Source organism: Helobdella robusta (assembly GCF_000326865.2).
Source record: "Helobdella robusta unplaced genomic scaffold HELROscaffold_1, whole genome shotgun sequence".
NCBI lineage: Eukaryota > Metazoa > Annelida > Clitellata > Rhynchobdellida > Glossiphoniidae > Helobdella > Helobdella robusta.
The window spans coordinates 523,289-542,071 of NW_008703570.1; the positions used below are offsets into that span (position 1 = coordinate 523,289).

The 18,783-nt window shown below is 34.2% G+C and overlaps 2 protein-coding genes across 2 annotated transcripts in view; both read left to right on the forward strand.

Moving 5' to 3' along the window:
• Window positions 1-299: 299 nt before the first annotated feature.
• Window positions 300-3,228, forward strand: HELRODRAFT_158356 (hypothetical protein; the record flags this gene model as incomplete). Its single annotated transcript, XM_009010448.1, has 7 exons — window positions 300-412; window positions 623-766; window positions 1,321-1,444; window positions 1,728-1,933; window positions 2,690-2,820; window positions 2,900-2,989; window positions 3,047-3,228. The coding sequence occupies 7 exons, from the start codon at window positions 300-302 to the stop codon at window positions 3,226-3,228; spliced, it is 990 nt and encodes a 329-aa protein (XP_009008696.1).
• A 14,298-nt stretch (window positions 3,229-17,526) lies between these two features.
• The window catches only part of HELRODRAFT_158358 (hypothetical protein), a gene marked incomplete at both ends in the record, with an annotated part of 2,159 nt that continues 902 nt past the window's right edge, over window positions 17,527-18,783 (forward strand). The window contains 2 exons of the mRNA XM_009010449.1: window positions 17,527-18,337; window positions 18,658-18,722. Of these exons, the coding sequence (XP_009008697.1) occupies window positions 17,527-18,337; window positions 18,658-18,722 (876 nt within the window). The remainder of the gene's footprint in view (window positions 18,338-18,657; window positions 18,723-18,783) is intronic.

Sequence of the window (18,783 nt, forward strand, 5' to 3'; positions counted from 1 at the left end):
CACTTACGTCGAACTTATGGATGATGATGTTAACAATGATGATGATGGTGACGACGATGACACCAACAATAACAATAAGAATAAGACTAACAATAATAATAATGATAATATAGTGAACTCTATGGTAACCGAGGGTAACGATGATAGTGATGATGACAGTACTAGTGGTAGAAATGATGATGATGATGCCGATGGGGTTTTTGCGGTCATTAATAGTATGGTGGTTGTTGTTGATGATGATGAGTACATATTAGCATGTTTCATCAAAGAAAGAAAAATAAAAAAGAATAAATATCAAAATGTTAAGGGTGAAGATGATATACTTCTTTTCTTTAAATGAGAAATCGTTAGAGGATTTAGAAATGAAAGTACAGTTTTACAGCAGTCCCTTTAAAAAAAGACAACCAACAAGGTAAAACATTTATGGGATTAAACCCTTACAAATATTTAATGATGGTCTGGGAAATTAAAATAGCCAATAGAAGAAAGATAAATTCGAGTTTTTCAATTTTATCTTCATCAGTATTTACTTCATCAGCAGCAGAAAAAACCATGTTTTCCAACAATTTTCAAAAGACTAGAATCAAACAACAAGTACAGCCACCATACCCGGAATCTTAAGGGAAAACAAACCGACGCTTTACTGGGTCGATTCCAGACAAAAACGATATGTTCAAGCAGCGGGCTACAGCGTTTTGGGTTTGGTAACATCAAAACTAGGAAACAATTACAAAGTGGACATTGGGTCACATGATCTGGCCGTCTTGTGATACCTTTCGTTTGAGAGAGACGAGAGACGAAACGGGACGGGAAGGACACAACAGAACTTACGCAACAGATAGGACTCCAGACATAGAAATAGCTTTTACTCGTAGCATTTATTTTATTTGTATATATCACCTCGTTTTGGAAAAAGAACAGTCAAATTAAAATGGGTGAGTTTGTATTTAATTCGCTGAAATATAATATTTCTCATCGTCATAACTAACATAATAACTAAGTTGCGTAAGTCATCAATTTAATTCGTCACCACTTAACATTCGTTTAACGATAATCGAGCTTGATAGCGAGCATCACATCAGTGATCCGCTAATTCCCTGTTCTTATGTGGATACGGTATTCATCGCAACATCACGATAGAGAACCAGAACTATCTACATAATAATACAATTTACAAAGAACAACAACTACATAATAATATATTGAAGACACTCTCACTCACTAGAGCTCTTATTGCCTGTGAAAAAAACCAAATCAGCAAATTTGAAAAAGAAGGTCATATTTTTACAATTATGTAACCCCGTTTTTTGTGGACGACAGTTTGGGAGTGTCGAAATCCGGCGATTCGATAGTCAATTTTGCCCCCAGAGGTGTTTCAAATGTCCATAATCCTACTTTATCTTTGATTCCGCCATACAACTATAAAGATATAAGTGAAGAACCTGTGAGAAGGTTGTAACATCGAACGATGGACTGGTTTACCTATGGTCTCCTGATGTGTTGCCAAGATTAGTTCATTCTATAGTTAACGACAATGCGAATAACATGAATTGTAATGTGTATGCTTTGTATTGTTTCTTTGGTTCTCACCTAAAAAGTATAATTTTAGCAAGTGATGATCTCAAATCTAGAGTTGATATTAGAACACCAAACAGTAATTTGACTGCACTACTGCACAGAAATGGAGACCATTTTCACAGCAAATAATATATAACTTGCTACCATAGACAAAAAATTATGGTAATAACTACTCATATTATCACTTCTTTGGTACCCATAATACCACAGGATTAATCGACGAAAGATACCCTAACCATCTGGTACTAAGGTGGAATCACATCTTCCTAATGGTCCCCCCTTATGACGTCGTTCCTAAAATCAGTGATGAGCGTGCCACAGGAGAGGATTTTAGGGTTGGCCTCTCAGGAACACAGTGAGGCCCATTGCTTCCACTATCACACAATAAGTCAAGGTTATCAGTATGGTGGTAGTGGTGGTTGTAGCAGCAACAACAGTAAAAATATTTTGAGGTTTTCCAAGCAAAAGTCAAGGTCTTCAAGCGTGTGGGCTCCTTTGGAAATGTTCTAAGCCCAGAGACCATTTGTATCGATATGAAACAGAAACTTATGAAGATACAATCCATACCGTTCAAGTTAATGTTGATCCCACAAATATCATGTTAGATCAAAAAAAAGATTCTGATTTTCAATCTATCGTAAAATATCTCGAGAGAAATACACTCCCAGATGATGAGAGTTTAATGAAGAAAATTTATGTTCAAATGCTAGTAAAACGCTTACAAATCATTCAGGAAAAAACGAAATAGAACGTTATTAATAACCAAATTAAGAGTAAAGCATTTTTTGACAGAGGCCAATCTTCGATCAACTTTGTAAAAGGCAGCAAAATCTGGTTACAGAACAGAAGAAGAAGAGTAGGAGAAAACCCTAAATTTTATCGAAAATACGTAGGTCCTTTCATCGTAGAAAAGAACGAAGGCTACTATCTATATTTATTGAAAGATATCAGCACTGACAAACCCTTTAAATACACAGTGAACGGTAATTTACTTAAAAAGTTTTGTGACGTTGATCAATATTATCATGTAAATCAATCAACACACACACACATAAGTACATACAAAGACTAAAACACATAAAACACGACTGACGTATTTATTGTTCCACAGAGGGAATATATTCACGCAGCAAAATGCATACACACAGACAGACGAAACCACAAACAGAGAAATATTAAATAAGAGAAAGACACACTTGACCGCAATTCATCACGACTGGTATGCAAAATATTTCAGACGAGGTAATCAGATCCATGTACAACCATTTTCGCATGTGAAACTAAGACGCCAGCGCACACAGCAAAATGCATACACAGACAGACGAAACCACAAACAGAGAAATATCAAATAAGAAAAAGACACACTTGACCGCAATTCATCACGACTGGTATGCAAAGCATTACAGACGAGGTAATTAGATCCATATGCAACCATTTTCGCATGTGAAACTAAAACGCCAACGCGCAGGCACCTTCTCCTATATAAAGAGATGCAGCATTAAGCAGAGGAGGAAAAGAAACTACAGAAGACATACACGGAACTACACGACGGACGAGACGAGACGGGAAGAAGAACATAAGACACACACGAGCCTACTCGAGAGACGGAACAAGACGGGAAGGACACAACATAACTCACGCAACAGATAGGACTCAAGACATACAAATAGATTTTATTCATAGCATTTATTTTATATATCACCTTGTTTTGGAAAAAGAACTGTAAAACCAAAATGGGTGAGTTTGTGTTTAATTCGCTGAAATATAATATAACTAACTAACATAATAACTAAGTCGCATAAGCCATCAATTTAATTCGTCACCACTATACATTCGTTTAACGATAACCGAGTTTGATCGCGAGCGCCACATCAGTGATCCGCTAGTTCCCTGTTCCTATGTGGATACATTATTCATCGCAACATCAAGATAGAGGATCAGAACTATCTACATAATAAGACAATCCACATAATATGGTGGAGAACCTTCAACATCCTCGAACACCTCTAAGAAACAAACCCCACCGAGAAAATATGACCTGAAAAAAAAAATGAACAAAACAATCAAAGAAAAGAAAAGAAAAGAAACAAAAAAAAACAAAAAAACAAAAAAAAAACAAAAGAAAAACGAACAAATTAGAAAAATAAGAATCTCTGACGAACTACAAGTAGCAGGTTAGTTTATCATTTGATGCGAACATTTCATTCAAACAATGACGAAACATCCATATGACACTCGAAGCAAAAAATCTGGCAGCGATAAACTTAGTGAACTGTTTAAGAAAAACTATAGATTTTTTAACTTCAACCAATCATCAAGCAACCCGCAACAAACAACTTCTTCACATCCCGTTCCATCAGCACCTCAACCCAGCCTACCACCTTCATCACCCAACACACCATTACATCCACCACTGTATCCACAATTAGACGTTACACATTGTTCATCACCATTACCTCCACTACCAGATACACCATCGCTATCATCTTCACCACATCACGATCAACACACATTACCACAAACGCAATTAGAATGCAATACAACAAAAGCGAACACAACTCAACAAATCGCGCTAACATCACCGCAATGCACACAACCTATTAACACTGTCACACCAACCGTTTCACAATTACAAGCAGCACTACAACTTATTCAATCAGTAGCACAACCACATTTTTTACCCGAACAACAATCAGTGTTACAACACTTTCAATCGCCAATACTAACAGCTACATCAAATGCACAGCTACCAATACCTCAATCACACGCATATGCGCAACAACAGCCAATGCATAATAACGCACCTGCAACATTAAGCGATATGCAAACACTCCAACCAACAATGTTTCAAACACCATCCATCAACGATCCAACATACCCGAAATCATTCGACGGCAATCATCAAGACGCACTAACTTGGTGGCAGTACTTCGAGAATTGGCTTACTTTTAAACACTGGCTTCCAAGCAATGATGCGAATACTCAAAGTCAATATTACGTCGATAACATGAAAACGATTGTCGCACTTTTGAGTTTGCTTTTCAAAGGTCCAGTACTTCATTGGTTGAATTCATTACCATCGCACACCAAAAGTTCATACAACGATTTGAAACGCAGTTTTCACGAGCGTTACAACCCTAGCAATTTGCGTTGGAAAAATTTGAAAAATATTTGGTCAGCGAAACAAGGATTGTTTGAATCTGTTGATGATTATTTTTTTCGTATGAGTTCTTTAGCTTCCACGGCAGATGTCGACAAGAACGATTACAACTACTTCGGCGCACTTATTGGAGGTCTACGTGACGATATCAGAAGAGACATCACCATCATGAAACCAAATAACATTGACGAACTTTATGAAGCAGCGAGGTTAGTGGAGAACAATTGTTTACATAACTCCCATGATAATGAAATCGCTAACACGCTGATGAGATTAGAAGAGTCAATTAATAATATAAAAGTTGCAAGAGTTGATGATAATGAGAACAAGTTGCGTAGTCGCGAGCGAGATGATTATGATTACGACAAAGACCGCAGATCAGATCATTACATTGATGAGAAATCAAGAAATCGTAGTGACAGCAGACCAAGTAGCAGTAGATCTAGATCGAGTAGATCACGTTCAAACTCTCCTAGAGACAGTAATAGACAGCAACAGTTTCTTCCACGAAACAAGAGCATCGAGCGAAGAGTTAGATATTACGAACCAGTTAAACAACTAAAACTTTTTAAATGCAATAACTGTGGAACAGAACACACATCAGGAAAATGCCCAGCTTACAACAAGCAGTGTTTCAGATGTAACAAGATGAATCATTTTTCTGCAATGTGTAGATCGGTTAAATCAGAATGACGTTCCGCTGCTACGCGCATCAAACAACAACAGCACTCGATATCATTCAACACACAACTCAACACACGCGACAGTTCAAAGTTTGACACCCATAACAGCAATATGATTAACATTCGCATACGCCAGCATAATTATAAAGCATTAATTGACACAGGCGCTAAGGTATCATGCATTAATGAATATGTTGCAAAACGCTTAAATTTAACAAACCATCATTTATACTCACAGCATTCATATTTATATGCAGCAGATGGAAAACCAGTTAAAGTTTTAGGCATTATAGACACTTATGTAGAGATTCAGAATTTAAAATTACATATCAAATTACATGTTATAAGAAATTTAAGCCATAATATTATTTTGGGTATCGATTTTTTAACTGATCATCAAGCTACAATTAGCATTAAAAATAATACTATTTCGTTTTATGATGATTTCATTGTTTCAACTATTAACCCACACAAACATTATAACAACAATTATTTATATCCTACCAAACATGTATCTATCCCACCATATACTGAAACATTATTTTATGCACACTCAAACCAACCAATTACGCATAATAATACATATATTGTCGAACCGCGTTTTAAACCTCATAGAGCAAAATTTTTAGTAGCACGCATAATCACACAACCAAACTCAAGCAAAAAACCGTGCCGCGTAATGAACATAACAAACAAATCAATTACAATAAAACCGTACACAAACATAGCAACAATTGAACACATTGGAATCACTCAACAACCTATGATGCGTGTAGCAAAGAAAGATCACAACCAATATAATCAACCAAAGTTCAGTCAGCATTACAATTACATCACTTCGTTAGAGAGCAGTGATGACGTGATCAACATTTCAGACCGCAAAACTCAGTTTAATGTACCGAAGTTCAACAAACTTCAACGTTCTACCTTAGAAAGTTGTGACGATGTGATTAATGACTTAGGATTACAAATCGAAATGAATAAACATTCTAAGGAAGATATAATAATGTTAAAACAATGCATAGCAAACAATAAAGACGTTTTTGCAAAATCGTTATCAGATCTATCCTGTTCTGACTTAGTTTATCATACCATAGATACCGGCGATCATAAACCCATTCGCAAACGTGTATACCCAGCAAACGCAGAAAACAAGAAAGAGATTACAAAGCAGTGCAACGAATTTTTGAAATTAGGATTTATCAAAGAATCAGTATCACCATGGAGTGCAAGCGTATTACTCGTTCAAAAGAAAGATGGCACTAAACGATTTGTTGTTGATTATCGCAATTTGAACCAGATTACTAAACAATTATTTTTTCCTTTACCAACTTTTGACGATGTTGTAGAAAGTCTTTCCAATGCAAAACCAAACATTTTTTCAGTTTTAGATTTACGTTCAGGTTTCTATCAGTTACCTCTTGATCCTGAAACAGCACACAAAAGCGCATTCAGCACACACGACGGACATTACGAGTTCACAAGACTTCCTCAAGGACTTGCCAACTCACCATTTTCATTTCAGCTACTAACTCAATCGGTTTTAAAACGTTTAACAAACATCACATGTTTAGTATATGTTGATGATATCATTTGTTTTTCTAACGGAATGAAAGACCATGTCAAACATTTAAATGAGATCTTTAAACGTTTTCGTGACGCTAATCTGAAATTACACCCTAAGAAATGCCAGTTTGCAAAAGACAAGGTACTTTACTTAGGATACTACATTACTGACAAAGGCTTAGAAACTGATCCTGAAAAAATTAAACTTATTCAAAATTTTCCATTACCCAGTAATTTAAAATCATTACGATCATTCATTGGTTTAGCCCAATTTTATAGACGTTTTATTCAGAATTTTTCTAGCATAGCAGCACCTTTGTTCAATTTGCAAAAGAAAGATCAAACATTTGATTGGACTAAAGACTGTCAATCAGCTTTTGAACAATTGAAAGATGCTCTAACGAAAACTCCAACTTTGAAATATCCGGACACCACGAAACCATTTATTTTACACACAGATGCATCATCCATCGCCATTTCTTACATACTCCAACAGAAAGATCCTAAAGGTATCATCCGACCGATTGCTTTTGGAGGACGCACGTTGAAACCAACGGAGAAAAATTGGACAGTCACAGAATTAGAATGTCTTGCTGTGTTAGAAGGATGCAGAGCATATTCGAATTATTTGTCAAACAATCATTTTACCGTTTACACTGATCACATTTCTTTGAAATACATTAATAACTTGAAATTTTCAAACGGCAGATTACTTCGATGGGCAACATTTTTGCAAAATTTTTCATTTGATATCGAGCACGTTAAAGGCAAGCAGAACATTGCTGCCGACACTTTATCACGCGAACAGATTCCAAGTGAACACACAGAGGATGCTGAGACACACTTTGAAAACCATTTGTTAAACATCAGTATCAATAATGAAACAGAAACTTATCATGACGATACAATCCACACCATTCAAGTTAATATTGATCCCACAAATATCATGTCAGATCAAAAACAAGATCCTGATTTTCAGTCCATCGTAACGTATCTCGAGAGAAATACACTCCCAGATGATGAGAAGTTAATGAAGAAAGTCCTCGCATTAGCAGATCAATACACAATTCTTGACGATAAGTTATATCATCTCCAACCAGTACGTTCCAAACGCTTAGCAGCCATTCAACCTGTTACAAGACAATTATGCATACCTGCTAATTTGCGAAATAATTTATTAGAAGATTATCATGATAAAAATAATCACCCAGGTTTAGACAGATTGTACTCCACGCTGAAGCAACAATACTATTGGCCAGGCATGTACACAGATTGTCACAGTTACGTCCGCAACTGCAAAACATGCCAAGAATCAAAGATCATTCCCAGACAACAAAAATCAACTTTGAAACCCCTTGAAGCTGTAGAACCATTCGAACGCGTACACATAGATATCATTGGTCCATTCCCAGAAAGTCCAGAAGGATACAAATATGCGTTGATATGCGTTGAATCACTGAGTCGCTTTCCTGAAGTGTATCCACTCAAAACACAAACAGCGCAAGAGATTGCTGAGAAACTTTTCAATGACTATATTCCAAGATATGGAGCAATAAAATCAATATTATCAGATTTAGGCACCAATCTCACATCTCAGATCATAACGCATCTTTGTAAAATTTTTAACATCAAGCACATAAAGACAAGTGCATACTCGCAGCAAACGAACGCGCAAGCAGAAACTTTTAACAAGCACATACTTCAAGCAATAAGATTGTATTGCACAGATCAGCATCAATGGCCATCAATCATTGGACCATTACTCTTCAGTTACAGAAGTTGTGTTGCTACCAATTCAACTAATTTAACACCTTTTGAAATCCTATATGGTAGAAAAATGAATCGTTTTATAGATATCGCTTACTCATCACAGTTAAAAAATAATCTGAACATCGATCCATATGTTCAAATGCTAGTAAAACGCTTACAAATTATTCAGGAAGAAACGAAACAGAACATTATTAATAACCAAATTAAGAGTAAAGCATTCTTTGACAGAGGCAAATTTCCGATCAACTTTGTAGAAGGCAGTAAAGTCTGGCTACTGAACAGAAGAAGAAGAGTAGGAGAAAACCCTAAATTCTATCGAAAATACGTAGGTCCTTTCATTGTAGAAAAAAATGAAGGCTACAATCGATATTTATTAAAAGATATCAACACTGATAAGCCCTTCAAATACACAGTGAACGGTAACTCACTCAAAAAGTTTTATGATGTTGATCAAGACAAGAACGACAAACAACAAAGCGCAGTCGATTTAACAACAAGAATCATTAAGGAAGTTATTAATAAAACAGTGTTGAAACCCGTTAAATACTTAGTCAAATACACCAACAATGAAGAAGAATGGCTCGACAAACATATAGTTCCACAATCATTAATAAACGATTATCATTTCAGTAAACGTACAATTTATACTCGATCAATGAGTAAAAATATACTCTATTAAGTTAATCTGTTAACTTCTAATATTTTCAGATTATCATTTCATGATTATCCTACTACTTATCGGCATTGTTAATGCATACGACGACAAAGAATTTCTTGAACATGGAGTGAAATTCCACACCCTCGGTCAATTTCATGTGGTATCTGACTACTATCAGATAGTTATCAAGATGAAAATACCTAATATTTTACTAACTAAACCACAACCAACTGAATGGAAACAAGAAACAATCACAGAGAATAATCAAGAGACAAAAGAAAAGCTAGGAACAGCACAAAGAGGATCATTCAGAAATCACAAACGTCAAATTGCACAACAATCCTACAACTTTACTCATCCTACATCAGAGGAATCGATTCGTATCATCATGGATTCCTATCAGCAACAGCTAACAAATTTTGTTAATGACTTTCGTTACATTTTACCTGATGAGAAAAAAGCAACTAAATTTATTCAGAAAAGAGGATTACTGAATGTCGTTGGCAAAATTAGCAAATACTTGTTTGGAACAACAACTGAAGAAGATTACGAAAAACTTAGGAATTATGTGGAACAAAACGCTTTAGTCGACAAGGAAGGAAAATTACTTCTCAAGAAAAATAATGAAGAATTTTTAGCTATCAACAAGATCACCAACGATCGCATTGATCAGTTATATGAAGCGCTGCAATTTCAACAGTCTCAATCAACTGTTATTTTCACTGAAATCAATCGAAAGTTTTCAAGTATCGAACACGCATACACGAAACTTCAACACGTCATCACCCATTATCAGCACTTGTACGATGAGTTAATTCTTCTAAAACATGCACTATTCAATTCAAAGAAAGGTTATCTTGATCCTTACTTTGTATCACCATCACAGTTACGCGAATTTTTGATTAATGTTTCAAATGATTTGATGATATTAAGCTCGAACATGCAGATCATGGATCTTCACATCGATCAATATTACAGGTTTCCAGATACGTCTACAATCACGCGAGTCGGTGCAGACATTTATTTATTTATTCATATACCATTGACAGATTATGTTGACCGATTTACGTTATATGAAGTTTTATCGTTTCCAATACCAATTCCCAATTCAATGCACAGCTCAGAAATTATCAATCTACCTAAGTTTATTGCGGTTTCAAAGAAAATTAATTCATTCTAACAAGCGCTATTATTCTTATACTTTTCCACACTTTCTATTTGGCTCATGGATTTTTATAAACAACGTATTGATTGACATTTTTTTTATATAACATTTCATTGTATGACTATTTTTTTTTTTTAGACGCTTTATGTGTTTTTTTTTATGCATTTAATGTAACACTTCTAAATTTTTTTTTTATATATTTCCATATGCTTATGCAGTTCTCGATTTACATTTACCATTTCAATTTGAGGACAAATTTATTTTTTAAAAGTGAGGGATATCATGTAAATCAATCAACACACACACACATAAGTACATACAAAGACTAAAACACATAAAACACGACTGACGTATTTATTGTTCCACAGAGGGAATATATTCACGCAGCAAAATGCATACACACAGACAGACGAAACCACAAACAGAGAAATATTAAATAAGAGAAAGACACACTTGACCGCAATTCATCACGACTGGTATGCAAAATATTTCAGACGAGGTAATCAGATCCATGTACAACCATTTTCGCATGTGAAACTAAGACGCCAGCGCACACAGCAAAATGCATACACAGACAGACGAAACCACAAACAGAGAAATATCAAATAAGAAAAAGACACACTTGACCGCAATTCATCACGACTGGTATGCAAAGCATTACAGACGAGGTAATTAGATCCATATGCAACCATTTTCGCATGTGAAACTAAAACGCCAACGCGCAGGCACCTTCTCCTATATAAAGAGATGCAGCATTAAGCAGAGGAGGAAAAGAAACTACAGAAGACATACACGGAACTACACGACGGACGAGACGAGACGGGAAGAAGAACATAAGACACACACGAGCCTACTCGAGAGACGGAACAAGACGGGAAGGACACAACATAACTCACGCAACAGATAGGACTCAAGACATACAAATAGATTTTATTCATAGCATTTATTTTATATATCACCTTGTTTTGGAAAAAGAACTGTAAAACCAAAATGGGTGAGTTTGTGTTTAATTCGCTGAAATATAATATAACTAACTAACATAATAACTAAGTCGCATAAGCCATCAATTTAATTCGTCACCACTATACATTCGTTTAACGATAACCGAGTTTGATCGCGAGCGCCACATCAGTGATCCGCTAGTTCCCTGTTCCTATGTGGATACATTATTCATCGCAACATCAAGATAGAGGATCAGAACTATCTACATAATAAGACAATCCACATAATAATATAAGAACGACAAACAGCAAAGTGCAGTCGATTTAACAACATCTATGAACACAGGAATCATTAATAAAGTAATTATTAAAACAGTGTTGAAACCCGTTAAATACTTGGTCGAGTACACCAACAATGACTCGACAAACATTTAGTTCCACAGCCATTAATAAACGATTATCATTTCAGTAAACGTACAATTGATACTCGATCAATGAGCAAAAATATACCCTATTAAATAAATCTGTTAATTTCTAAAATTTTCAGATTATCATTTCATGACTACCCTAACGCTTACCGACAATAGTGAAGCGCAATGGATCAAGGAGTTACCACGTTATATGGAGGACAACACCACCGCTGAGGAAGTACTTCAAAGATCAACACTCTGAACCAATAGGGTTTTGAGGAAAGTTTACCTCAAAACCTAAGAGCGAACTTTAAACGAAGAGCCAAAACAGAAAAAGAGCAACAAAAAATGACTCACAAAGAAGCTTTACGCACAATAGCATTATTCAGGGAACTACCATAGTACCCTGACTTTCCAAGCGCGAGGTAGCAACGTCTCAAAAGACGTTCACTCATGCAAAACATCCCCCAAGTAGAGATCTGGGATTGAAATTTTTTATGACTATTTGTTTGTATAACTATATCTTTTTATGTGTTAGACGCTTTGCTTTATGTGTTTCTTATGCATTTAATGTTATATTTCTAAATGTTATTATGTTTTCATATGCCTAACGCAGTTCTTGATTGAAATTTTTCTCTCTACCATTTCAAAGACTAACACACATAGAAACACGCTGACATACACAATCTGATTATAAACTGTAAATTACCACGACTGACGTATTTATTGTTCCATGGAAGGAAACGCTGATGAAAGCTAGACCAATGTGCAGGCATTCTGAGCATAGGAGATTAGCAATGCACGCAGCGAAAGGCATACACACAGACACATACAGAGAAATACTAAACAAATAAGAAAAAGACGCGCATGACCGTAATTCATCACGACTGGAATGCAAATAATTTTCCACGAAAATGCGGATTAGGTTATTAGACCAGTGTACAGCCATTAAGACGCCAACTCGCAAGCACTCTCTCCTATATAAGGAGATGCAGCATTAAACAAAAGAAAAAGGAGAGGGGATAAGGAAGAGAAATTTTTTTATATTTTCTCGTTTTTGAAAAAGAACAATCAAACTAAAATGGGTGAGTTTGTATTTGATTCACTAAAATATAATATTTCTTATCGTCGTAACTAACATAATAACTAAGTCGTATAAGTCATCAATTTAATTTGTCACCAATCGAGTGATCCGCTAGTTCCCTGTTCCTATGTAGATACGGTATTCCTAGCAACATCATGATAGAGAACCGAGGTATCAACATCAGAAGAAGCATTACAATCTACATAACACAATCTACACATAATACCATCTACATGAGATGATAATACATTCAGCAAGCCTATCCACAGTCAGTCTGTCCTATCGTTGGCCTAGCCATCTTGCCTGTTAAAAATAATTTGTTAGTGCGAGCGTTCTGTTACTAACAAGACACCTTGTTGTGAAGTAAAATAAATCAAACACAATTCAGGCATAAAAATGTGTTAACATTATTCTAACGTGAATCTCGAACCGTCTCGTTTACAAGCTCTCAGGAAAAAGATAGAAGATTGAGAGAGAAGCAAAGAAATAAAAATTGACATAGATTAGGTAACATTGACAATTGCAATAATCTTTAATAGTAATTAACATATAAGATAGTGAATAAATGTTTGATCCCTAAAAATTCATTCATTCGGATAAAACATTTATGGGATTATTCAAATTTGAAGTTAGTCAGAAAGCTGATATAAAAACAGATTCAAACCCATGAATGGCAATGCAGTTATCAAAGATATCATCCACGATTTAATCAAAGAAGTTAATGCATCAAAATGAACCTTCCTAAAGAAGGTCAAAAAATTCTAGCTGCCATTCGTTATATTATCAGATTGTGTAATTTTGGCGTCAATTTAAAAAAATTTTTCTGGTTTACTCTTATTGATATAGTTTTAGTTTTGTTAAAAATGTACTAAAACTGAATTTATTGTATGTATTGCTTATATGTTTATATTATATATTTTTAAATGGGTTTAACATTTTTATAAATCTACAATTTATAATTTATGTTTTTTTCTGATGAGTGTGGTTGATAGTTAGTGCTTTGATCCAGCGTGTTTAAATTATCGTTTTAAATTTCGTCATTTAGCAAGCTGACACTGTTATGGTTCCTAGTTCTTTTCATATTCTGTCGTTTTTCATATTGTTTTTATTTGTTAATTTTTTTATTCCTGAACTTGCCTTAACTGTAAATAAAAATAAAATATTTCCATCTTGTTTTCTTTACACATTCACATACACACGCATACACATATAATTATACGCATGCTAGGCAATTGAAACATACCAAAACGATTAAAATTTTAAATTATTACAAAGTTTGATTTATGAAACAAGTGACCATTGCATAATCAACAGAGGTGCTAAATATTTCATTCAACAAGTTTTTAAAAAAAAATTGGGTTCAAACATATTGAAGATATATGACGGCCATCTTTTCATTGTTGTGTGAATTAGTCAGATGGACAGCTGTTCACTGCTTCGAAACATTTCAAAACATAGTGGGGGGGTCAAACATACCGAAGCATTAGTTTTTACATTTTACAACCACAATTCAATAATGATAATTTCACGTTAGAAAAATTTGCAACTCCTGAAGCATCTGAGTACGTACATCATACATAAGCACGTACATGCTTGCTATAAAAACAGCCACGTTTGAAGAGCTGGTTAGTGAGAAAACATATATATATAAAAAAAAACATACACATATCCTATCCTAAAAAATGCATGCATACGTAAATACATACATATATGCATGCATGCATACATACAAAAATGCTTACCTGCATAACATACATACGTACATACATACAACGAATTTTTATTTGTTGCATAAAATTAAAATTAATTTAATAAATAAGAGACAGGACGATTGTGATCAAGTTCCTAATGAGTTCATCTAGCACAGCCACCTAGATAAAATATATTCCAAGTTATGTTGTTATTGTTGAATGTTAGTAGAAATTAATGACAAAGTCTGTTAGTAAACCAATAATATTTAGACACCTGAGTGATTTGCATTGGTTGCCCATAAATAAAAGAATTGTTTTTGAAATCTCTGTCACAGTTTTCATAATATTTATTAGATAAACTGAAATTAAAAACGTCGACCGCACCTGGTGTGCGTCTGAGGTCGGACGATTCGAACATTCTTGTGGTTCCTCATAGACAGCTAAAGATTGGATCGCGTGATTTTGCTGTGTCAGGTCCTGTTGTATGGAACGGCTTGCCGTCAGCCCTCAGAATGCCTGGAATGAACATTGCTGAATTTAAAAGACAATTAAAGACATACCTTTTTTCATTATAGTTCATCTCTTTTCATTCTTGCTGTTTTGTTGTTAATATTAGTTATAATTTGATAGCGTTTGTGAAAACTGCTATAACGAACGCTATATTAAGTTTTCTATTAATAATAATAAATAATAATCTTCAAATGCATATTAAGTGAAGGCTGCGAAACATAAAAATGCGACCAAACGGAAAATAAATTAAGTAACATAATTAAGTAAATAATCAAATAAGTTGAACACATATAAAATATGCTTTTCAATCTCTCTGCCAAATTGCGTGACTAATTGTTAATCATTAAAAACGATTTAAGCTTTTTCTTAAAATCAACAATCGATTTCGCATTGTATTCAAATCCATTATTAAGAATATTATTTCAGGTCCTAGGACCCTTACAAAATACTTGTGAATATAAGATATTGGTTTTAGACTTATTCGATTGTAAATAACTTACTTTTTGCGTACTTATAATAATTATTAAAAGAAGTAGGCAATTTATCATTTAATTGCTTGTAAACAAAAAGCGACGTGAGATAAGCCCCCTACACACGATCAGTTTTCTGCTCAGTTTTAACTGCGCAGAAAAAAATGCGCGCGGACTGGCTTGAATAAATTAGCTGACACACACCAGTTATTTAACCCAGTTTTTCAATTCAGTCAATTCGTTGTTATGGTTACGCTGTTACGCTGGCCCAACAAGTGAAAACTTCGGGTCTCCTAGTAATGTATTTTTTACTTTTACTGAATAAAAGTTTGTTTGAATTGAATTGAATTCTTGTAAAAATTTTGAAATTTAAATTTTTATATATCGTCAAATTATTTTTAAACATGCATTTGGCTCGATTTCCTTTAATTTGTCAGTTAAAGTGTCATATGCTAAATTTTTTTTATTTCTATCGAAATAGTCCCTCGATTTAACCTACAAATAATATTATATTGAGTAAAATATAATATAGGAACCAAAAATGAATATGTGTGTGTGTTGTGTGCGTGTGTGCGTTGTGAGTGTGTGTACGTTGTGTGTGTGTGTTTGTTTTAGTAGATATCGACTTATTTATTTTTATTCAATCGTGCCATGAAATAATTATTCCTGTCAAGTTATGCACGAGTTTTCAATATTCTGCTCAGTTGTTTTTACAATCCTCCAATTTGAGGCAGCCGTCTTGAAACATTCCTGGCAGCCAAACACGTTGGTGGGCTGATGGCAGCAGATGTGTCCTTTACTAAGTGTCAAATAACGTGTTAAGTCTTATCTTATATTTCAATTATTTCAGTTTAAATGTTTTAACGTGCATACATTTGTATATTCAGATAAGAAGGCGTATGTTGTGTTGTGTGTTAACTTGACCGTGGTCTTAATAAGTCTTTGCAATTATTTGCATCGCAGGTTAACTGATGAAACATTGTCCTATGTAGAGGATTGCGAAAATTACAATGGTGTGAACGCTAGAGGAAACAAAACACGGTGTCTCTAGTCGATCTATAGACAGTGTTTACAAACGTCCCATGAATAATCGCACAACGTGGTCTTCAAGTTGGTACTGGGCTTAAAGCTGCATGACCACAGTTCCTTTCCTGGTTCCTTCCATCACACAACAGAAATTTGAACCAATTATTTATCTGATTTTTCAAGTTGACAACAAATGGAAAAGTTTGATATTTTGGAAACGATAACTTAATAATACTATAGTTTATTATGTCATTCAAAGAGATTTGATAGTAGATTGCTCACTCAGTCATTATAAGTTATAAATCTTAAATTTTTTCAAGCTTGATCACATTGTTTTTCATCAATATCACTAATGTCTGATATCTTATCATTTTTAACAATGGAGAGCGCTGCTGCGGAAAATGTTACATCCCATAATTGGAACGCAATTACTTTTTTATAGTTCACACAGCTTTGTAATTACGTTCTGGAAGATCTAAATGATTTGTAATTAAATCTGTACATCTAGAAATCTATTTAAAACATGAATGATTAATTCTAATACCTGCAAATTGACGTTTTAAAATTTTTTAGAAATATGATCTTTAGATATATAGGATTTCCTTTTTCGGCAAAAGTACTTTTATGTATAGATCAACAGTAAGGAATGCTCGCACAAAATAATTTTGAAAACTAATGCAGTGTTAAAATATCGTAGCAAGATATTTATCGCTCGTAAAACTCGTAAAACCGAACATTTAATTTAACTTGATTTAAATTAATTATTTATTTGTTTCTTTTGTGGTAAATATATCTCGTTAATTGATTGCAAGTGATGGAAAGAAAGAAAAAGCCGAAAGACACAGTTTCAGAACTGAAGTGTACAGACAATGATAACTTGGGATTAAAGTTATGTGAAGAATGCATGAAATGTAATAGGGAAAAGCTACAAATTTTGGTTGAAACAGAAAAGGTTGCCAGTTTGGATTTTGGACCATCATTGGAAGTTTATAAAAGTGAAATGCGAGACATTACACATTCCATGATGTCAAAAATGGAGATTCTTGAAAAAGCCATATATGCACAAAATGAAGAATGGTCAGATTTAAGAAAAAGAATGGAAAATATATCTATAATTTCTTTAAAACAGTTGGAAGATAATGAGAAAATAACTAAAAAAACAGTTGAAAAAAGTGAACAAGTGTTAATGAAATATTCAGAAGCTGTAAAAGGGAAGGTTGACACTCTTGCGACTGATGTTAAAAAGATGCAAAAATCCATTTTAGATACAACTACCAAAATAGATATTAATAATGATAGGGAAAAAAGAAAAAATAACATAATATTATATAATTTAGATGAGAAGGAAAATAACCCCAGGGTATGTGTTGGCAAACTGTTGAAAGAGATTGCTGATATAGATTCTGAGTCAGAAGTGGTTGATATATCCAGGTTGGGTAGAAAATCAGAGGAGGCCAAACCAAGACCAGTTTTAGTACAACTAGCAAGTTTAACTACCAAGAACTTGTTGCTTGCAAACTGTTTTAAACTGAGAAACTCAACATGTTTTAGTAAAGTTATAATAAATCATGATCTATCTAAGGAAGACAGAATCAGTAATAAAAAAATTCTTGAAGAGAAAAAAAGTGAAATTGCTGCTAAAGAAGATATCACAAAGTGGATTTTCAGGTTAAAAGGCAAACCAGGAGACTTTCATGTGATTGCTTACAGAAGGCAAAATTTAGCATCATAAATAATTTAAGCTGTAACAACAACAATAATTTAAGTATAATTATGTCCAATGTTGATTCTTTAACTAACAAGTTTGAGGATTTAAAAATATTTTTGCAGAGCTTGGAGATTTCACCAGATTTGATAGTTTTGAATGAAGTAAATCCAAAAAACTTTAGAAATTGTAGAGTTTTATCTGAAATAAATATGAATGGTTACTCCATCATTTCCTCAGGTTTTGCTGAAGTCAACAAAAGAGGTTTGGTGTTGTACTATAAAAATTCAATAGTTGTTTCTGAGGTTGCCATGAAATCAGATTTCAAAGAACATATTTCTGTTAAACTTGTGATGTCCAAAAGTT